The sequence below is a fragment of the Nicotiana tabacum genome, chromosome 1, assembly GCF_000715075.1.
Source record: "Nicotiana tabacum cultivar K326 chromosome 1, ASM71507v2, whole genome shotgun sequence".
Lineage (NCBI taxonomy): Eukaryota > Viridiplantae > Streptophyta > Magnoliopsida > Solanales > Solanaceae > Nicotiana > Nicotiana tabacum.
Genome location: NC_134080.1, coordinates 53,773,473 through 53,792,662, shown reverse-complemented (window position 1 = coordinate 53,792,662; position 19,190 = coordinate 53,773,473). Strand labels below are relative to the sequence as shown.

The 19,190-nt window shown below is 37.0% G+C and overlaps 1 protein-coding gene across 1 annotated transcript; it reads right to left on the bottom strand.

Annotated features, from left to right (window-relative positions):
- Nucleotides 1-266: 266 nt before the first annotated feature.
- Nucleotides 267-854, bottom strand: LOC142162719 (uncharacterized). The gene has a single exon (XM_075219318.1). The coding sequence runs from the start codon at nt 852-854 to the stop codon at nt 267-269; it is 588 nt and encodes a 195-aa protein (XP_075075419.1).
- Between the last annotated feature and the right edge of the window lie 18,336 nt (nt 855-19,190).

Below are 19,190 nucleotides of genomic sequence, written 5' to 3'. Positions count from 1 at the left end.
TAGAACGACCTGGCATGAACCCGAACTGGTTTTCCGATATAGACACTGCCCTCCTTATCCTCCCTTCCACCACCCTCTCCCAAACTTTCATGGTATGACTTAGTAACTTGATACCCCTATAGTTGTTAAAATTCTAGATATCACCTTTGTTCTTGTACAGCGAAATTATTGCTGCCACTCATCAGGCATCCTCTTCGTGTTGAAAATAACATTAAACAACCTAGGCAGACACTCCAAGCCTGCTTTACCTGCATATATCCAAAACTCTACTGGAAATTGTCTGGTCCGGTCGCTTTGCCCCGACTCATCTTACCCATCGCACCCATGACCTCCTCAACCTTGATGCGCCTACAATACCTAAAGTCGTGGTGACTCTCGTAGTGCCCCAATTGCCCTAACAAGATGTTTCCATCCCTCTCTTTATTCAGAAGTTTATAAAAGTATGACTGCCATCTTTGCCTAATTTGGGGCTCTTCCATCAATACTCGACCATCCTCGTCTTTGATGTACCTCACTTGATCTAGGTTGCGAGCCTTATTCTCTCTCTCTTTAGCCAACCGAAATAACTTCTGTCCCCACCTTTGCCCCAAGTTCCTCATACAGCCGACCAAATCAGCAGTCTTAGCCTCTGTGACTGCTAATTTCGCCTCCTTTCTTGCCTCCTTATATCTTTCCATGTTCGCTCTCCTCTGATCCTCGTCGGTGCTCTCTACTAACTTTATGTAATCCACTTTCTTGGCTTCCACTTTACCTTGAACCACGTCATTCCACCACCAGTCACCTCGGTGCCCGCCAGAGTAAAATTTTGAAGCTCCCAACACCTCTCTTGCTACCTCCCTTATATAGTCCTTCATCGCCGTCTACATAGCGCTAGCATCCCCACCACTCTTCTAGGCACCCATAGACATCAGCCGCCCCTCTAACTCCCGCGTATTATCCTTAGACAAAGCTCCCCACCTAATCCTCAACTGACCCCGTACAAACCTCTTCTTCCTCTTCATCAAGATACTGACGTCCATCTCCATGTTGAGTTGTGAGGTTCTCACTCGGGATCACCTTGCAATCCTCACACAACCCCCTATTACACCTCTTGAGGAGGAGATAGTCAATCCGAGTCTTAGCCACCATACTTCGAAAAGTAACCAAATGTTCCTCCCTCTTCGAAAACATAGAGTTCACAATCACCAACTCAAAAGCTCTAGCGAAATCCAATAGTGAGGTACCAAGCCCATTCCCTATCACCAAAGCCGAAGCCACCGTGCACCTCACCATAGTCACCAACAGACGACCCAATATGACCATTAAAATCCCCTCATATGAATAGCTTCTCCATAGGTGGAATACCCCGCACCACCTCATCCAGCACCTCCCAGAATTGCTTTTTAACCTCCTCACCCAAGCCCGTTTGCGGCGCGTAAGCGCTAATGACATTCAGAGTGCTCCCTCCAACTACTACCTTAATCGCCATCAATCTGTCATTCACCCGTCTAACCTCGACCACCAACTCTCTAAGCTCCCTATACACCAAAATGCCCACTCCATTCTTGCACTTCACAACTCTGGAGAACCACAATTTATACCCGTCTACATTTCTGGCCTTTGATCCTACCCACCTAGTCTCCTGCACACACGCTTTATTGACCCTCCTCTTCTAGAGAATCTTCGCCAGCTCTATAGACTTACCCGTCAACATTCTTATATTTAACGATCCAATTCACAACCTACAGGCGACCTTGTTCCATTTACCCTCTTTGGGCCCCGTCCCACCCCCTGACCCTTGCCCTACCCCTCTCCCCACCCCCAACCTCCCCGAGGACATGATCCTACTCTGCCATTACAAACCATAGTCTCTATACCTACAAAGGTCTAAAAATGAAAAGAAAAAACACCACACAGAACAACAAAGGGAGCAAATAGTAACTACAATCCTACAACTAGACTGACTAGACACGTACAAAATACTACGGCAACAAAGTATTTAACACAGGAGACCAAGAAACAGGGGGCATGAGGTACCAATTCCCGTGAATAGAACCTGGAACATTCGACTTGGTATACTCCCGATGCTGCAAAACCCGGCGTATAGTTGCTGCTTTACTGCTTGTGCGCATGCACCTCCCTACCACCTCCAAGCAGCCACAAATGTGATACCTACAAAACACACAAACACCCACGGAACCAAGAAAATAGGGGGAATTATGAACCAAGATAATAGGCGGGAGGTACCAATTCTCGCGAATAAAACTTGAAACTTTCACCAGAGCCGGAGCAAGATACCGGTGAGGAGTGTAAGCACGTGATTTTTGCCCTATATGAGAATTACTCCCAAAAATTCAAAATAAAATGATTTTCCTTGGTGTGAAATTTTGTGAGATTTTGTGATATTTTGGATAATTATTTGTATTTGTCTATGTTTGTTTATTTGTTAAATTAATAAAAAATTACAAAAATATGTCGCATTTGCATGTAGGATTTAATTCTATAATTGTTACTAATTAAATTTGTTTACAAAAAATGAAAATTACAAAAATAGGCATCTTTTGCATTTTTAGCATTTAATGCCCAAATATACAATTTTATGCTTAATTATTACTTAATTGTGCGTTAATTGTTATTTGGAGTTAATTTGCACTTTTATAACTTAATTTAGTTCTTAATAATAGTTTAAGTATTTTTATAATTTAGTTTTAGAGAAATAAAAGAAGAAAAGAGAGCGAAAATATAAAGAAAGTCGGAATTGGGCCTCGTCTTCGATTTCAAGCCATAGGCCCAAAAAATGGCCCAATCTTCCCTACGACCCAGTCCATTTCGAACTGGATCAACCCAGTCCATAACCCAAAAGACCCAATACCCCTATCTTGCATTTCAAAGACACAAAACAAAACAAAAAAAAAACAAAAAAAAACCAAAAACCCTAAAAATGACCTAACTCATCCGCCCCCCCCCCCCTCTCATTTTTTTTCATCTTCTTCTCCAAACCTTCCAAACCCCACCTCCCATGGCTGCCCTTCATCCTCACCATGGACGACCCAGCTGCGCCTTCAGCTTCACCAACGTTCATGCCTTCTCCTCCTCCTTCGTTCTTCGTCAAGCTCGAGCTTGAGCTCGACGTTCATGGCTACTCCTCCTCCATTTCGTTTCTTTTGCTTCTGCTACGACCAAATGACCCTTCTACTTCCATCTTCTCCGTCCAAGAAACCAAACGACCCAGCTGCGTCATCCATGGACGACCACTGCTTCTCTAGCAGCCATGGCTGCATTCCTCGAGCACCCGAACCACCACCAAACGACCATCGTTGTCATGCCCGTTACTGCTGTGCCGTGCTACTGCTTTTGCTTCCTTCGTCGAGTTGATGCCGCCCGTTTCTGCCACTGCTGGGATGTCGCCGCTGCTGCCTCGTCGCAACAGTGACGCTGCCGCTGCTACTCCTTCCTCCGCCGTTGCTTCTGCTTCTCGACGTCGTGCCGCTGCCCGTCACGGCAGTAGCTGCGGCTGCTTCTACTTTTTCTTCGTCTTCGTCGTCCTTCGTTCAAGCTTTGGTCGAGGCTCGGACAAATTTGCTTACAATAAAAGTGCGTCGTTGGTTCATCTCCGGTTAGTAGATTTTTGAATTTTATTTTGTCCGTATTTTGTTTTGATATTTTTCGAATCTAAAATCGGCGAATGTTTGTTTTATTCATGTCTATGGTTAGATATTTGATTTTTTGGTTTTGTTCATGTTCATGTTGATTGTTAAATTAATTTTCAGATTTTAAAATGGAAGTTTAATTAGTTGTTTTCATATTTATTTCATGTTTGTATTATTGTTTAAGTAAGTATTTGTTAGTTTGATGTTTGTTAGATTCAAATTGAAATTTAATCAACTATTTCTTCAATTTGTTTCATGTGTTTATGTATTGTTAGAAATTGTTAATATTGTTAAGTTCGAGTTTAAGTTCATAATTGTTTCTTCGTCGATCTTGTTATTTGTTTAAAGAATTTAATTGTATTAAAGGAATATATTGTTTTAATCGTTTAATCCGTCATGTTTGTTGTCTTAAAATAGATTCATTCATGTTCATACTTTGTTTGGATGATCTTGAATCCGAATTTTGTATAGTTTGATTTCTTGTTTACCATTTATGATTATTGCTTGAATTGTTCTCATAATCTTGTTTTAAGTTTAATATAAGAATTGTTTGTTGTAATGTTGTTAGAGTTGATTTTAAGTTCAATATGATTGAATTAGAAATGTTCATACTTTGTTTGTTGTTGTTGTTGAATCCGAAAATAGGATTGTTGTTGCTAAAATATTGTTCAATCAAATTTTAGTTGTTCTTTGTTGTTCAATTCGTGTTCATGTGATTTGTTGTTGAAATGTTGTTAAAATCGTGTTCATGTGATATTGTTGTTATGATGTTCATCCATGTTCATATTGTTGTTTGAACATTGTTAGAGATTGATCATATTGTCTATATTTTGGTTATGTTTGATTAAATGATGTGTTATAGCTGATGGGTAATTTGGTAAATTTGTAGTACGTTCAGGGGTAGTTTGGTAATTTCAGTAAGGTCGGAAGGGGTAGTTTAGGAATTGTACATTTTGAAATTGTTTATTTGAAGCATGGGGGACAAAATGAAATGGGGTGGGTTGTGATATGATTATTTAATATAAAGGGGGACAAGATTTAAATTAAAGGGGAATCTTGCATTATTTTAAATAAAGCATGGGGGACAAAATATAATGGGGTGGTGTGATATGTTTATTTAATGTAATGGGGATGAGTGGAAAGATAATGGGTTGGGTAGAGAAAAAGTATTGATTTAATTGATTAAAAGGTTTATGGGATGTGTTATATATATGTGAAGTCTTGAACACAAATAGGAAGAAGAATACAGACAGAGAGAAAAAAAACGGACAGAGAATAGAAGAGAGAAAAATTCCGAAAAATATTTAAGTTTTCAAAATAAGAATAAAACTAAAAAAAATCTACTGCTTTCTTTCTTTGTTAGAAATTAGTATTAATGGTTGTTGTTTCATTTAAAGCTTAAAGCTTTTGTTTTTGGGATTACTACTCCACTGGTCTGTTACTGGGTTGTTACTGTTGCTGGGCAGTTGTTTCTATTGTACTGTTATTATTGCTGCTGATTCTCATCATCATTTTCTTTTGCTTCCAATATCAGGTACATATCTGAAAATTCATGTCATGAAAAGCTTCAACATGGCAAGTAAATGAAGTTTGATTATAAGGATGTCTTCTACTCATTTAAATTTTATTAGTTTAAGTTTCAGTTTTGTTTTAGTTGGTTAATATAGTATTAAATTAATTGGTAGATTAGTTCTCTTTCTTAATAACAAATGGCTTAGTTATTTTAGGAACGCGATCAACTCATTTCTTTTAATATATGAAATAATGTCAATGATTTTTTACAAAATATAGAGTTAGTGTTTGCAAATATTCGCATAGGCAGAATATAAGAATTGGTTTATTTATCTCAAACCCAATCTTCGTAAGCAAAATTAACCAAACAATTATAACTTTGGACTAAAAACAAGTATATGAGAAGGATATGGGATTTACAAGCACGAATTGCAACATTTTATGTCAAGGATATGTAGAAATAGAATTCGCATTAAATGTAACAATAAAAGTTCTGCAGAAACTATTAATTTGTTTATCAAATTAATTCTTTTTCCAGTTTTATATGCGATTCAATTTTTGGATATGTTAATGTTGTATCTACGATAAAAATGGTAGTATTTTTAGTTACATGTTGTTTGTTTCTTTTTCATATCATTAATTCTTTAAAATTTGAATAGTTTTGAGGTATATAATTCATACGCGTAAAATAAGACTTGTAGCAACGCCTAATAAATTTTGAATTCTTTGTCAAGAAATTTGGTGGCATCCCAATCGGTAATTCTCCACGATTCTTACATTTAAAAATAGATAGATGCAATAAACATTTATGGAAAATCTATACTACTATTAAGAATCTTTTGCGTGATTAGGGATGCGTTCGCGTAACCTGATTATATTTCTAAAAGCAATTCGGATTATGCGTTCGCGCAACTTCGAACGAACATTTAATAAAAAGGGGACTCTTCGGAGAATATCAATATTAATTTCATATAACTCGAGATGTGCGGTTCAATATTTAATTATACAAGAGCGATGAACGTTCATAATTTTATTTTAGCACAATTTCGAACTTAAGTTTTTTTTATATAATAAAAAAATTTCGAAAAAAAATAAAAATAAATAAATAATAATTATTATATTGTGTATACGTACGCGTGACACGATTTTCACGTTAAAAAATATTAATATATAAAACGAATACACGTACGCGTGATTCGATTCGAAGAAGGGTCTTTAATTATAAACAATAATAGAAGCGGTAACAATAAAATCATGCAATAAAAATGTATTTAATAAATCAAAATAATCAAGCAAATATAACAGTTGAGCGACCGTGCTAGAACCACGGAATTCGGGAATGCCTAACACCTTCTCCCGGGTTAACAGAATTCCTTATCCGGATTTCTGGTTCGCAGAATAATAAACAGAGTCATATTCTCCTCGATTCAGGGATTAAAATTGGTGACTTGGGACGCCTTAAAATTCCCAGGTGGCGACTCTGAAACAAATAAATAAATCTCGTTTCGACTGTCCTTTAATTGGAGAAAACTCCCCACGCGCCCCGCGGGCGCGGCAAAAAGGAGGTGCGACAGCTCTGGCGACTCTGCTGGGGACAAAACCCAGAACCACTGGTTCAGGGTTCAAGAATTCGAGCTTAAAATAATTGTTATAGTTGGCTTTATTTATTATCTGATTTTTTTCTACATGATATATGCCCAATGTGCTAAATGACAATTTTACCGCTTTAATATTATTTAAATTATGAATATATACAACTGCTACGAAACCCCCTTCTTTCTGAGTCTTCTAAATTTATGGTGCACACGTGCGCGTGGCCCACCTTTCTGTTAAAGTCATACCAAATAAGACGAAGTTGGGACAAGTAACTAGGCCGGGTAGACTTTCGTGCTCCCGGTACGTTGCCCCCGCTTCGGCTCAAACTGTCCGTTTGGGTAAGCCAGGGCTAGATCAATATGCCTCAGGTTTTTTCACTTAGAATAACTCAGCTTCATGCCGGATCCCTAGTAGGAGCGATTGTTTGCATCACGTGCATTTAACTTTGGAGACTCAACACAGGGGTTGGGTCTGTCTAGGACAGGTGTACCAAAAATAATTACCATCCTGATGCATCTTACTTGCTGCTACTTGCGCATTTATTTGATCCGGATTTGTGTATTGACTGACTTTTGAATATCATGAATAATATTTTAAAATTGAAAAAAAAAAGAAATAGCGGTTAGGGAATTGACTGTTTATTTTTGAAAAAAAAAACCAATGCCCAAATACTGTCAAAACTCTGCCGAAATTTTGAGAAAATGAAAAAAAATGTTTTATTAAGTTTGTTTTATTAAAACCAAAGAAAAAATAGAAAAAAAAATCGTTGTTCTGTCTTATTTTTCAAAAAATTAAAATAATATATATATATATATATATATATATATATATATATATATATATATATATATATATATATATATATATATATATATATATATATATAAAGGAAAATAGTTTGTCTTCCCCTGAAAATGACAATGAAAAAGAGTCTTACTTTTAAAATAGTTTTTTTTATTCGTTTCTGAAAAATTCAAAATAATAAAATAAAAAGAGTCGCGTTGAAAGTGGTTTTATTATTTGTTGCAAATATATATATTGAAAGTGGTTTTATTATTTGTTGCAAATATATATATATATATAAAAATCCAAAAAGTTTTTCTTTATTTCCAAAAAATGTATATATATCTTTATTTGTTGCAAAAATATTTGTCCTGCCCAAAAAGTCTGGAAAAGTTTTTTTTTAGACTCCCAATTTTCAAAACAAAAAAAAAATCCAAAAATATTTTCCATTGACTTCTTTAGAAAGTCTTTTTAATTATTAAAAAAATATATATATTATAAAATAAAACAAATTCGAAAATATTTTCCTTCTTCTTTAAAAATTGAAAAGAAAATTCAAAATTCAAGAAATATTTTTTTTAGAAAGCATTTCTTTTATTAAAGGTAAAATTCAAAAAAAATATATATATATTTTCTATTAAAGGTAAAATTCCAAAAAAAAAATATATATATTTTTTCTTTCTTCTTTAGAATAAGAGAAAACAAATGAAAATTCAAACAAAAAAAAAATATCTTCATTTTACTTTTGAAATTCTCAAAGTTCGAATCAAAAGAAAAGGAATTCTTAGAAGTCTTTCTTTCAAAAAGAAAATCAATCAAAAATCCAAAAAAAATAAAATATATATATATACTTCCTTTCTTCTTTTAAAGCAGTTCTTTTACAAATTCAAAAATAATCATAATGTAAAATCAGTTTATTTACTTTATTCATGACTGGTTCGAACTACGCAAGGTCTGATTCATGCGGGGTGATGATACGTAGGCAATCTCTATAAGATTCGACCACCACTGGAAAAAAAAAAAGGAAGAAAGAAAAATAAAAGAAAGCGCAAGTGCATCGCATTTCTGATAGAACAGTTTAACTGCTTAGGTGCATGGCATCTCTAATATATGATTATCTGTCAAATGCCCTGACACTAACATCATGGCTTCCCTTTGCTGTGTTCATATATAGAAAAGTGGTTGGTTGTGGTAACTCCTCCCTGCAAAGCAAATGACACAGAACCTCAGAACAGGATGGGTCGGTACTGATGACCGACAACAATTGGTCGAACAGAACAACGGGTTGGTAGAAGAAGTGAAAATGCTGAGACAACATGTGGCAGACATGTATCAAGCATGGATAACTGGGAAAGCACCACCCCCACCACCGCCAAGCTTTTCAAACTCTGGCATTACCCATCCCCCATACTCTCCATCCCAACCCACTTATGACAGCTTTCCTAGCTACCCGAGTAGCTCCATCACTCGTCCACGCTACTCCCCTTCCCAATGCTACTTCTCTCCACGAGGTTCCCAAAGATGGGCTTCACTTTCCAAATACCCAGCTCCACAGAAGGCCTATCCACCCTCACAAGCCTACCGGAAGCCCCCTGGATCAGGTTTCCGGCCCAATCAAGCATTTAGGAACGAAAGGTTGCTGAAACGAGGAAAGGCTCTCACCCCTATCGGAGTATCTTATGCAAGTATGTTTGAAAGGCTAAAGCATACTGGCTTGATTGAGCCGCTCCCCGCATATACTCCAGATCCACATGCAAAAAACTTTGATCCGGCAGCGCAATGCGCGTACCACTCCAATGTCATAGGGCACAACATTGAGAGTTGTCGTAATTTGAAAAGGGAAGTAGAGAAAATGATTCAAGAAGGGCGGATTGTGATCGATAACAGTAACATGGAGCACTCAAACCCTATCGAGAACTTGTTGACGGAGGTTGATGATATGGAAGCTGATAATGGTCTTGGCAATACTAATGCAAAGCTTAGTGGCTAAGATGCCAATTTTGATAAAATGGGAGGACACTCCGTTCCTTGGTTAGCAAGAGAGAATTTGTTGGTGGTTTATTTTGTTGTCATTTCTGTTATCCGGATTATTCTTAGGGTTGTAATCCGAATATTGTCTTGTGTCAAACCTTCTTATCTTTCCATTTTTGTCGTATTAGTTTGTTTAAGTCTCGTTGATGTTGTGTTAAGATTTTATTCTGGTTGTTTTGTTTGTTTTTCTAACCATTTCGCCGGAAGTCAAATACAAAAGCCGGTCTTTTATTATTTCCAGTCATCTTTTTATTTAGTCCTTTTGTCATTTTCGTTCAATGCCGATTCTAGGGACATGACATGCGCACACAGTTTGGGCCTAGTCTTTAAAGTTAATCATAAAACCCTGGAGAGGTGATCAAAGCATTTAAGGGAAATAAGAACAGTTTGATATTATTTGAAACCCGAGCCATGTGGAACTGGGGCAAGTAAAACATAAAGAAAATCGTTAAATGCAAGATTCGCCAAATTGGCATGAGGGTCGTGCATGAGAGTGAGAGTGTCGCCCAGCAGTGCTTTAGAAATGACAAATGAAAAAGCAAGTGTTTAACATAATTGTCAAGTCCAGCACCATCAGAAGAGACTATAAATCTATGTTCAATGGTGTTGTTTGCACTTGGCATGTTTTGAAGACTGGAATGACGAAGGCATTTTGTTCTGCTACCTAAACACTTTATCCTTCGTTACCCCTTTTGAGCCTTATTTATTTTCTTTCATACCCCTCGTTCGGAATCAATAGCAATGACTAGGAAATACGAGCCTGGAAGGTAAAGAAAAAATCAAAAAAAAAAACGAAAAAGAAAAATGAAAAAAAAAAGAAGAAAGAAAGTCAAATGAAAAAGAGGAATTGGGAACTACGTTTGACCTGATTCCTCAAAGAGGATACGTAGGCGCCTCACGGCTCGGTCATGGTGTAAAAAGAAATTAAAAATAATAAATAAATAATCCCCAAGCAAGAAACTGGGGCAAGAGTTGTACTCGTTGTAAGCAAAATTGGTTCCGAAGGTTGTAATTTTAAAACCCCAAATTTATTTTGTTTGTGAGCCTTTAATACCCTTTCTTTTTAAGCCTATCCAAAAAAATCCACATTACGGTCCAAAGAAAGACCTTCTGATCAGTCTGCAAAAGATGCCAAGTCAGACAAATGAGAATCTTACCGACGAACATAACATTCTGTTCCACAGCAGAAAGGACTCTAATCTCCAGCAGAGAGAGTCATACCGGCAACACTCCAAATCCCCAGCTGGAAAGCGATACAAATGAGAGAGTCTTATCGGTGAAAATTTTTACAGACACCATAAGGCGACGCAAGCTGAGAGAAAAACCAAAATGAGAGAGGCTTGATAGTGAAAACCCTTCGGGCACTACAGGTCAAATAAGATTGGGAATCAGAGGGGGGATAGTAAAGGGAAGACCTCGAAAGACGATTGATGACAAAGGATAGGCCACATATGCATGTCATGACCATTAGAGTCAGTGTTTTCGTTTGATAGATTTTTATTTATAGTTTCTTTTGTTAAAGAGTCATTTTTTTCCTTTGTCTTTTATTCTGTTCCCTTTTATCTTTTCCTTTCATAGAAATTTCCCCAGTAGAGTCTGTTGGGTCAAAACCAGTGGGAAATGACTTCAAAGTAGACCATCAGCTTTCCAAGATAAGATCTGACTAGTACATCCAAGTGATATAGTCAGGAAGGAACAAGCACGAGGCCAGTATCAAGAAAGATATCCCCAGCAAAAGGATTGACGAGTGTCAAGAGGGATATCCTTGCCAAAATCAAAGGTTATTAAACCTCAAGACCAGAGCCCGTGGACAAAACAAGAAAAACAATAAGCATGATTTGGGAAATTCATGCGAGACTAAAAGGTCGGGAAAATGCAAGTTTCCGAGCCATGCCACGAAAGAAGAGGGATATCCCCAGCAGAAAAGGATTATCCCCAGCAAATAATATCATCCCCAACAAGTTGTGGAACGCAGAGCAAGGAAGGGAAAAGGGAAAACCATCCCAGTGGGAGTATCACAACCAACCACCGCGTTTTAAACTAACAAATTTTGTTTAAATTGAAACAGGTAAAGGAAGTGGCATTGATGACAGAGATGCAGGCCATAAGGGAGACTGTCAAACTGGGGCAGAAAATTTTCCTTTCATTTGGAAAATTTTCTGGAAGTCAGATACCCATTCAGGGTAAAATGAATATAGCATCAGTCTCAAGGGAAGTGGTCTTTGAACCAGTTTTACCCCCAGCATAACAAGTTTTAATAAAAGAAGTTGTTCCCCAGCAGACAGAACAAAGGGATGACATTTGTGCTCAGAAAAGCAAAAACCATTATCATCTTCAGCAGCTTCCAGAAGAATGAAGCATCGATTTGAAGGGATAAAATTCCCCAGCAGCATTATCCTCAACAACGTTATCCCAAGAAGATAACACTTTTATCCCCAACAGTGTTGGAAAAAAAAATGAATTTGAAGGAGGGGAAGAAAGGAGACTCCCACAGTGGTATTATCCCCAGCAAGCAAGAACAAAGCAGAGCGAAGGAAAAAGAAAAGAAAATAAGAAGTCAGGCGTCCACATGGAGAATGAGGATGAAAAAATTGAAGAAGAAATCAGGCGTCCACCTGGAGAATGAGGATGAAAAAAATTGAAGAAGAAATCAGGCGTCCACCTGAAGCAGAGCGAAGGAAAAAGAAAAGAAAAAGTCAGGCGTCCACCTGGAGAATGAGGATGAAAAAAAAAATTGAAGAAGAAGTCAGGCGTCCACCTGGAGAATGAGGATGAAGAATTAAAGAAGAAGTCAGGCGTCCACCTGGAGAATGAGGATGAAGAATTTAAGAAGAAGTCAGGCGTCCACCTGGAGAATGAGGATGAAGAATTTAAGAAGAAGTCAGGCGTCCACCTGGAGAACGAGGATGAAGAATTTAAGAAGAAGTCAGGAGCCCCCCTGAAGAATAGAATGACGATATATTGGTTGAAGTCAGGAGCCCGCCTGAAGAGAGGAATGGCGATTATTTTCAAAGTTGTTGTCAGGAGCCCGCCTGAAGAGAGGAAAGGCATTTTAAAAAATTGTTGAAATCTTGCCAACCTAAAGAAAGGAATGGCGATGTATGGTTTGAAGTCAGGAGCCCGCCTGAAGAGAGGAATGGCGATTATTTTCAAAATTGTTGTCAGGAGCCCGCCTGAAGAGAGGAAAGGCGTTTTAAAAGAGTTGTTGAAATCTTGCCAACCTAAAGAAAGGAATGGCGATGTATTGTTTGAAGTCAGGAGCCCGCCTGAAGAGAGGAATGGCGATTATTTTCAAAGTTGTTGTCAGGAGCCCGCCTGAAGAGAGGAAAGGCGTTTTAAAAGAGTTGTCGAAATCTTGCCAACCTAAAGAAAGGAATGGCGATGTATGGTTTGAAGTCAGGAGCCCGCCTGAAGAGAGGAATGGCGATTATTTTCAAAGTTGTTGTCAGGAGCCCGCCTGAAGAGAGGAAAGGCGTTGTCAAAAGTTGTTGAAATCTTGCCAACCTAAAGAAAGGAATGGCGATGTATGATTTGAAGTCAGGAGCCCGCCTGAAGAGAGGAATGGCGATTATTTTCAAAGTTGTTGTCAGGAGCCCGCCTGAAGAGAGGAAAGGCGTTGTCAAAAGTTGTTGAAATCTTGCCAACCTAAAGAATGGAATGGCGATGTATGATTTGAAGTCAGGAGCCCGCCTGAAGAGAGGAATGGCGATTATTTTCAAAGTTGTTGTCAAGAGCCCGCCTGAAGAGAGGAAAGGCGTTTTTAAAAGTTGTTGAAATCATGCCATCCTAAAGAAAGGAATGGCGATGTATGGTTTGAAGTCAGGAGCCCGCCTGAAGAGAGGAATGGCGATTATTTTCAAAGTTGTTGTCAGGAGCCCGCCTGAAGAGAGGAAAGGCGTTTTTAAAAGTTGTTGAAATCTTGCCAACCTAAAGAAAGGAATGGCGATGTATTGGTGGAAGTCAGGAGCCCGCCTGAAGAGAGGAATGGCGAATTATTTTCAAAGTTGTTGTTGAAGTCAGGAGCCCGCCTGAAGAGAGGAATGGCATTCATTTTTGTTGTTAAAGTTGGGAGCCCGCCAATAGAACAGAGGCATACATTTCAGTCTTTAATTTTCAAGCATTGAACTTGGGAGCCCGCCCAGATAACAGAGGCATACATTTCAAGATCAAGTCAAAGAACAATAAAACAGAGGGTTACAATAGGAATCCCCAGCAGGAAACAATAAAATTCCCCGGCACCGGGAAACAGAAGGTTGCAACAAGAGGTCACAACACAAACTCAAGTGCATATGTCAAAAGAAGAAAAAGTACCGGAAGAAATGCAAGCAGACAAGGAAGCAAGGCAACAAAAACAAATTGTACTCTAGCCTAGCTTCTTGTTTTCTTTTAAGCATGCTGTAACAAGGAGATCAATAAGCAGTAGTAATAGCATGCAACAACAGTAACATTGCAGTCCAACGGTAGTCCCAGCTACCAAAATTTCCCGAACTACATTGACATGATTCCTGTTTAGCCCGGGATATGTAGGAAACCTTTGAAGCAAAGGTTCGGTCAAATCTTTTTCAAAAAATGCTTCAACGGAGTACTCGGATGGGCAAAAATCGCTCGCTTTATCTTTGCACGAAAACCCTTCGTGTCTCCGGGCAAAGAGGGGCAGCTGTAAGCACGTGATTTTTGCCCTATATGAGAATTACTCCCAAAAATTCAAAATAAAATGATTTTCCTTGGTGTGAAATTTTGTGAGATTTTGTGATATTTTGGATAATTATTTGTATTTGTCTATGTTTGTTTATTTGTTAAATTAATAAAAAATTACAAAAATATGTCGCATTTGCATGTAGGATTTAATTCTATAATTGTTACTAATTAAATTTGTTTACAAAAAATGAAAATTACAAAAATAGGCATCTTTTGCATTTTTAGCATTTAATGCCCAAATATACAATTTTATGCTTAATTATTACTTAATTGTGCGTTAATTGTTATTTGGAGTTAATTTGCACTTTTATAACTTAATTTAGTTCTTAATAATGGTTTAAGTATTTTTATAATTTAGTTTTAGAGAAATAAAAGAAGAAAAGAGAGCGAAAATATAAAGAAAGTCGGAATTGGGCCTCGTCTTCGATTTCAAGCCATATGCCCAAAAAATGGCCCAATCTTCCCTACGACCCAGTCCATTTCGAACTGGGTCAACCCAGTCCATAACCCAAAAGACCCAATACCCCTATCTTGCATTTCAAAGACACAAAACAAAACAAAAAAAAACAAAAAAAAAAACCAAAAACCCTAAAAATGACCTAACTCATCCGCCCCCCCCCCCCTCTCATTTTTTTTCATCTTCTTCTCCAAACCTTCCAAACCCCACCTCCCATGGCTGCCCTTCATCCTCACCATGGACGACCCAGCTGCGCCTTCAGCTTCACCAACGTTCATGCCTACTCCTCCTCCTTCGTTCTTCGTCAAGCTCGAGCTTGAGCTCGACGTTCATGGCTACTCCTCCTCCATTTCGTTTCTTTTGCTTCTGCTACGACCAAATGACCCTTCTACTTCCATCTTCTCCGTCCAAGAAACCAAACGACCCAGCTGCGTCATCCATGGACGACCACTGCTTCTCTAGCAGCCATGGTTGCATTCCTCGAGCACCCGAACCACCACCAAACGACCATCGTTGTCATGCCCGTTACTGCTGTGCCGTGCTACTGCTTTTACTTCCTTCGTCGAGTTGATGCCGCCCTTTTCTGCCACTGCTGGGACGTCGCCGCTGCTGCCTCGTCGCAACAGTGACGCTGCCGCTGCTACTCCTTCCTCCGCCGTTGCTTCTGCTTCTCGACGTCGTGCCGCTGCCCGTCACGGCAGTAGCTGCGGCTGCTTCTACTTTTTCTTCGTCTTCGTCGTCCTTCGTTCAAGCTTTGGTCGAGGCTCGGACAGATTTGCTTACAATAAAAGTGCGTCGTTGGTTCATCTCCGGTTAGTAGATTTTTGAATTTTATTTTGTCCGTATTTTGTTTTGATATTTTTCGAATCTAAAATCGGCGAATGTTTGTTTTATTCATGTCTATGGTTAGATATTTGATTTTTTGGTTTTGTTCATGTTCATGTTGATTGTTAAATTAATTTTCAGATTTTAAAATGGAAGTTTAATTAGTTGTTTTCATGTTTATTTCATGTTTGTATTATTGTTTAAGTAAGTATTTGTTAGTTTGATGTTTGTTAGATTCAAATTGAAATTTAATCAACTATTTCTTCAATTTGTTTCATGTGTTTATGTATTGTTAGAAATTGTTAATATTGTTAAGTTCGAGTTTAAGTTCATAATTGTTTCTTCGTCGATCTTGTTATTTGTTTAAAGAATTTAATTGTATTAAAGGAATATATTGTTTTAATCGTTTAATCCGTCATGTTTGTTGTCTTAAAATAGATTCATTCATGTTCATACTTTGTTTGGATGATCTTGAATCCGAATTTTGTATAGTTTGATTTCTTGTTTACCATTTATGATTATTGCTTGAATTGTTCTCATAATCTTGTTTTAAGTTTAATATAAGAATTGTTTGTTGTAATATTGTTAGAGTTGATTTTAAGTTCAATATGATTGAATTAGAAATGTTCATACTTTGTTTGTTGTTGTTGTTGAATCCGAAAATAGGATTGTTGTTGCTAAAATATTGTTCAATCAAATTTTAGTTGTTCTTTGTTGTTCAATTCGTGTTCATGTGATTTGTTGTTGAAATGTTGTTAAAATCGTGTTCATGTGATATTGTTGTTATGATGTTCATCCATGTTCATATTGTTGTTTGAACATTGTTAGAGATTGATCATATTGTCTATATTTTGGTTATGTTTGATTAAATGATGTGTTATAGCTGATGGGTAATTTGGTAAATTTGTAGTACGTTCAGGGGTAGTTTGGTAATTTCAGTAAGGTCGGAAGGGGTAGTTTAGGAATTGTACATTTTGAAATTGTTTATTTGAAGCATGGGGGACAAAATGAAATGGGGTGGGTTGTGATATGATTATTTAATATAAAGGGGGGACAAGATTTAAATTAAAGGGGAATCTTGCATTATTTTAAATAAAGCATGGGGGACAAAATATAATGGGGTGGTGTGATATGTTTATTTAATGTAATGGGAATGAGTGGAAAGATAATGGGTTGGGTAGAGAAAAAGTATTGATTTAATTGATTAAAAGGTTTATGGGATGTGTTATATATATGTGAAGTCTTGAACACAAATAGGAAGAAGAATACAGACAGAGAGAAAAAAAACGGACAGAGAATAGAAGAGAGAAAAATTCCGAAAAATATTTAAGTTTTCAAAATAAGAATAAAACTAAAAAAAATCTACTGCTTTCTTTCTTTGTTAGAAATTAGTATTAATGGTTGTTGTTTCATTTAAAGCTTAAAGCTTTTGTTTTTGGGATTACTACTCCATTGGTCTGTTACTGGGTTGTTACTGTTGCTGGGCAGTTGTTTCTATTGTACTGTTATTATTGCTGCTGATTCTCATCATCATTTTCTTTTGCTTCCAATATCAGGTACATATCTGAAAATTCATGTCATGAAAAGCTTCAACATGGCAAGTAAATGAAGTTTGATTATAAGGATGTCTTCTACTCATTTAAATTTTATTAGTTTAAGTTTCAGTTTTGTTTTAGTTGGTTAATATAGTATTAAATTAATTGGTAGATTAGTTCTCTTTCTTAATAACAAATGGCTTAGTTATTTTAGGAACGCGATCAACTCATTTCTTTTAATATATGAAATAATGTCAATGATTTTTTACAAAATATAGAGTTAGTGTTTGCAAATATTCGCATAGGCAGAATATAAGAATTGGTTTATTTATCTCAAACCCAATCTTCGTAAGCAAAATTAACCAAACAATTATAACTTTGGACTAAAAACAAGTATATGAGAAGGATATGGGATTTACAAGCACGAATTGCAACATTTTATGTCAAGGATATGTAGAAATAGAATTCGCATTAAATGTAACAATAAAAGTTCTGCAGAAACTATTAATTTGTTTATCAAATTAATTCTTTTTCCAGTTTTATATGCGATTCAATTTTTGGATATGTTAATGTTGTATCTACGATAAAAATGGTAGTATTTTTAGTTACATATTGTTTGTTTCTTTTTCATATCATTAATTCTTTAAAATTTGAATAGTTTTGAGGTATATAATTCATACGCGTAAAATAAGACTTGTAGCAACGCCTAATAAATTTTGAATTCTTTGTCAAGAAATTTGGTGGCATCCCAATCGGTAATTCTCCACGATTCTTACATTTAAAAATAGATAGATGCAATAAACATTTATGGAAAATCTATACTACTATTAAGAATCTTTTGCGTGATTAGGGATGCGTTCGCGTAACCTGATTATATTTCTAAAAGCAATTCGGATTATGCGTTCGCGCAACTTCGAACGAACATTTAATAAAAAGGGGGCTCTTCGGAGAATATCAATATTAATTTCATATAACTCGAGATGTGCGGTTCAATATTTAATTATACAAGAGCGATGAACGTTCATAATTTTATTTTAGCACAATTTCGAACTTAAGTTTTTTTTTATATAATAAAAAAATTTCGAAAAAAAATAAAAATAAATAAATAATAATTATTATATTGTGTATACGTACGCGTGACACGATTTTCACGTTAAAAAATATTAATATATAAAACGAATACACGTACGCGTGATTCGATTCGAAGAAGGGTCTTTAATTATAAACAATTTAAATAGAAGCGGTAACAATAAAATCATGCAATAAAAATGTATTTAATAAATCAAAATAATCAAGCAAAATATAACAGTTGAGCGACCGTGCTAGAACCACGGAATTCGGGAATGTCTAACACCTTCTCCCGGGTTAACAGAATTCCTTATCCGGATTTCTGGTTCGCAGAATAATAAACAGAGTCATATTCTCCTCGATTCAGGGATTAAAATTGGTGACTTGGGACGCCTTAAAATTCCCAGGTGGCGACTCTGAAACAAATAAATAAATCTCGTTTCGACTGTCCTTTAATTGGAGAAAACTCCCCACGCGCCCCGCGGGCGCGGCAAAAAGGAGGTGCGACAAGGAGTTCTTTAATGCGTAAAAGAATCGCAGTGCAATAAAAATTCCTTGGGATTTTATTTTTTCCGATCCCAAAAACCAATCAATCCAATCGTCACAAAAGAAGAAGAACAAGATGGAATTTGAATTTGGCATAACCCAAAAGTACTCTGTATCGATAGATCCAAACCCCTAATACAATCTGGGACCAACATCGTAAATGAGTAGGCAAAAAGGCCTGGAGACTCAGTTGGCCAACTTCCTCTACGCGAATGCGGGAACCTCATCGCGTAGACCAATTACCTCAGAGCTTCGCGAATGCGGGGCCTCCATTGCGAAAACAAATCACCCTCCTACCTCCAGTTCCTCTTCGCAAATATGGAACTCCCCTCGCGAACGCGAAAAAGGAAATCAGTAACTAGGAACACCAGAAAATCTGCAATTTTTCACAAGTCCAAAATGATCTGTTAACCACCCGAAATCGACCTGAGGCCCCCGGGACCTCAACCAAACATACCTACAAGTCCTAAAACACCATAAAAAAGTAGTCGAGCCCTCAAAACACATCAA

Bases quoted from the DNA above. Each gene is read 5' to 3' on its own strand.
- LOC142162719 (XM_075219318.1), bottom strand. From the start codon at position 854: ATGAAGGACTATATAAGGGAGGTAGCAAGAGAGGTGTTGGGAGCTTCA.